At 49.2% G+C, this 3203-nt stretch overlaps 1 protein-coding gene across 1 annotated transcript in view; it reads right to left on the bottom strand.

Moving 5' to 3' along the window:
* The window catches only part of RNF126 (ring finger protein 126), a 23099-nt gene that overhangs the window by 8230 nt on the left and 11666 nt on the right, over positions 1-3203 (bottom strand). Inside the window, exon 2 of the mRNA XM_009893984.1 lies at positions 495-553. Coding sequence (XP_009892286.1) covers positions 495-553 — 59 coding nt within the window. The remainder of the gene's footprint in view (positions 1-494; positions 554-3203) is intronic.

The raw sequence follows: 3203 nt of genomic DNA, 5'->3' as shown, positions 1-3203 counted from the left end.
AAAGCACGTGAATGCAGATCTCAGCAGCTCCAGTGCAGAGTCCAAAGTCTCAGTCAAAATGTTTTGCCGTTTGTACTCTAAACCAAGTTATTAAATTATACACTGAAGCATACGTACGCTCTCCATCCCACAGATTCCTCTCTCAGAGGGTTATCTCTACCCTGATGACTCAAACCAGTTCAGAGCTACCACATGCCATGGGGAAAGCCTCTCTAGCACTTTTTTGTTTGTTTGTTTTAAATGAACCCATTCCTCCCCCGCCCTTTACCAGCAACATATGACACTCAGCATTCCCATGGCTGATTTACCTGTAGATGCAAACTATGCAAGTGAAGCACTATATACCCATACTGGGGAAAGATGAACTAAATATCATGCAGAAATAAAAAAAAAATGGTGTATTTAGCATCTAACATTGCCTTTTAACTAGAAAAAGGAAGAGGGCAAAGCAGACTAAATTCATTCCAGCAACAGCCTTTGGGGCAGCACCTTACCTCGGCTCTTCAGGAAGTTCTTCAATAAAACCAGATTCACACCGCGGGCAAATATAGTCCTACGGGAGAAGAAATACTGAATGAGACACAAAAGTGGTATGTAAAAGCTGCAGAGTGCCTTTGGTGTGATGGGGTGGAAGAGACCTGCAGCCCATTGTCCCAAACGCGTGCTACGATTACAGAGCCAAAGAGACCCCAAACCACCGATATTTGCCACCACCAGACCAGTGAGGCAAATTGTTAGGCCTGAGCCCGTTTGGAACTTGGCTTTAGAGAAGACTTGGATAACACTAGTTAATCCCCAGTAGATAACATCTGATGTAGTTCTGGGTGAAGTGAAAGCAAAACCACCGGCCTTCCCAGAAGAGCAGCACTCAAACACGAGTTTTTAAATAGCTGCGTGTTCTGGGAGCCTTTCCCCGCCCCCTCAAGGGGCCAAACTGTCCGCATGAAAGAAACAAGGGGGGAATTGCAGCACGGGCTAATCGCAGTGTCGCTGTCGCTTGGGAAGGGCTGAATGGAAAGCTGTTACTACTGTAGCCTGGGGTTCACACCACACCAGGGTCAAGGAGACACAAGAGGGTCATTCTGCAACACACAATACCAGAATTTTACACTCCCACGCTCAGCGCTCATTACAGAAAGCTTCTGCCACCCTTGTAGCCTTTAACACTGAAGAGTGAATATCTTGGAACAAACAGCCTGTGTGTGCAGAAGCAGGACTCCTCAGGAGTTTGCAACAGTCACTCTTCCTCACAATCCCTGGTGTTAGTGAAGAATTTATACTCCGCAACCACACTGTCGTAGAGAACAGTAGCCCAGATCGCTTAAGATCCCGAAAGGAAATTACTTCACTTTTCAGAGCTGGAGAAGAAGTAGCACCACACAGCACTGCCGTGTCAGAAGAGGAAGCGACAGACCCTGTACCTAGCCCAACCACGGCTGAGGAGGAACAGCCACTGCGGGCTAATGCAACCGCCCAAAACCCCGCGCTGGCAAAGCCAGGCTCACCATAGAAGAAATTTAAGAGCTTCTAAAAATAATGCTACTTCCCATTTTACCACTACGTTTGAATTGGCACAGGCCCTTAAACAAAGTCAATAGGTTCCCCAAAAGAGGAGAGGATGCCAGCCACGCTCTGATAAGACATCTGGGATCCCTCCTCCAGCCACCGCAGAAAACACTGATAAGGCCCCAGCACAAGGCAGCAACACCAGCGACCCACTCACCGCTGCCCTGCCTGCCCCGCAAGATAAGGAAGAGGCAAACAGCAAGACCCAGAAACAGACTCAGAGAAGTTGCTGCTCCCTCTTCTGCGCAGGACTCTAGATTTGTGATTGTGAAATAACTGGGTCTATGCAATTTACACAATGTTTGATTTCAATAACATTTCCACACCGTCCAAATTCTTCTCAAAGTTGGTTACCGGCACACGGGAATTCCCGTGTTGAGCACAGCACAGCACATTAGATCAATTGCCTCTGCCTTTGAAACGCCCCTTTATTGTTTTACTTTCCACCAGTATGACACCGGGGTGAATTATGACGGTAGCCACACTCGAGCAGCGAGCAACTTACTCCTCTCAACTCTCCTATTTTAGGGAGGCTTTTTTGTGTGTGTGTGCTCACAGACAACTCTGAACACAGGGATCAGCAAATTCCTCTGCAGCCGGAACAGCACAAATGCCAAAGTTTGTTGTTTCTCAGGCTGTTTGAGCCACTCCTTTTGCAGCGCATGCTACAGTATCTCCAGTAGCTTGGTCTGCAAACAGTAAGTGAAATCAAATGAACTTGGACCCCCCCAAGTTCATTAACTAGCAATTAACTAGCACTGAATCAACAAAAGCCGTTGTCCGCTCCCTACCACCATCCAGTGTGTTCACTCCCAGAGGTGCTCTGCTGCCACAAGGCCAACATGGAGTGTTTAAATAAAAATAAATGACTGATATTTCTAGGTTACAACCTTCAGCTCCTGAGCCGCTTTCTCCAGCCTGTCTATGTATTTAGCAGGAGCATTATCGAGAGTTTTGCCCTTACACCTGAGCACAAGCTGTGAGATTTACCAGCAAGGGCCGCCCTCGCCTAACCAGTGAGACCGACGGAGAGGGCGAAAGGACAAACAGCACGTCACAAAACCAAACTGACAGCCATGTCTAATCAACCACGGCAGAGAGACACCTATGCTCACCATCAGGTGACTTTTAAAATTCAGTAAAATAAGCAATGCATTATTCTGACAAGACACTGAAAAGTTTCAGGACAAACAGAGACGGGCAGGATCCTCCGAATCGAATTTAACATCTCACAACGTTGGGCAGGTGATGATCAGAAAGCCGAGCCGCGGCCCATCATCAGAACGCCGAGCCGCGGCCCATCAGGTTTTTGTAGCCAGTTCCTTTCCGACAGCCAAGGCTCCGTTTCTACTCCCACCAGGAAAACACGACTCCTGACAAGCTGGGGTTTCACCGGGCGGTTAACGCACCCCTGTTCGGGCGCTGCTCGGGGCCTACACCGCACCTGGAGTGAAAACGGGCGCACGCAGCAGTTCTGCCCCTGACTACGCCTCAGGTGTTACCACCCGCGAAGCTCTTCTCGTGCTCGTTTAAATCTACTGAAAGGGACCAAAAAAAGCCACCCCTGGTCAGCCCCCGGAGCGGCAGCTCGCCCCGGGCCGTGCGGCGGGAGGCGATGCCTGAGCCCGGGGGTGTCA

This window comes from Charadrius vociferus, unplaced genomic scaffold, assembly GCF_000708025.1.
Source record: "Charadrius vociferus isolate BGI_N301 unplaced genomic scaffold, ASM70802v2 scaffold1168, whole genome shotgun sequence".
Classification (NCBI taxonomy): domain Eukaryota; kingdom Metazoa; phylum Chordata; class Aves; order Charadriiformes; family Charadriidae; genus Charadrius; species Charadrius vociferus.
Note: the sequence above shows the minus strand (reverse complement) of the source record. Positions and strands in the feature narration are given on the sequence as shown.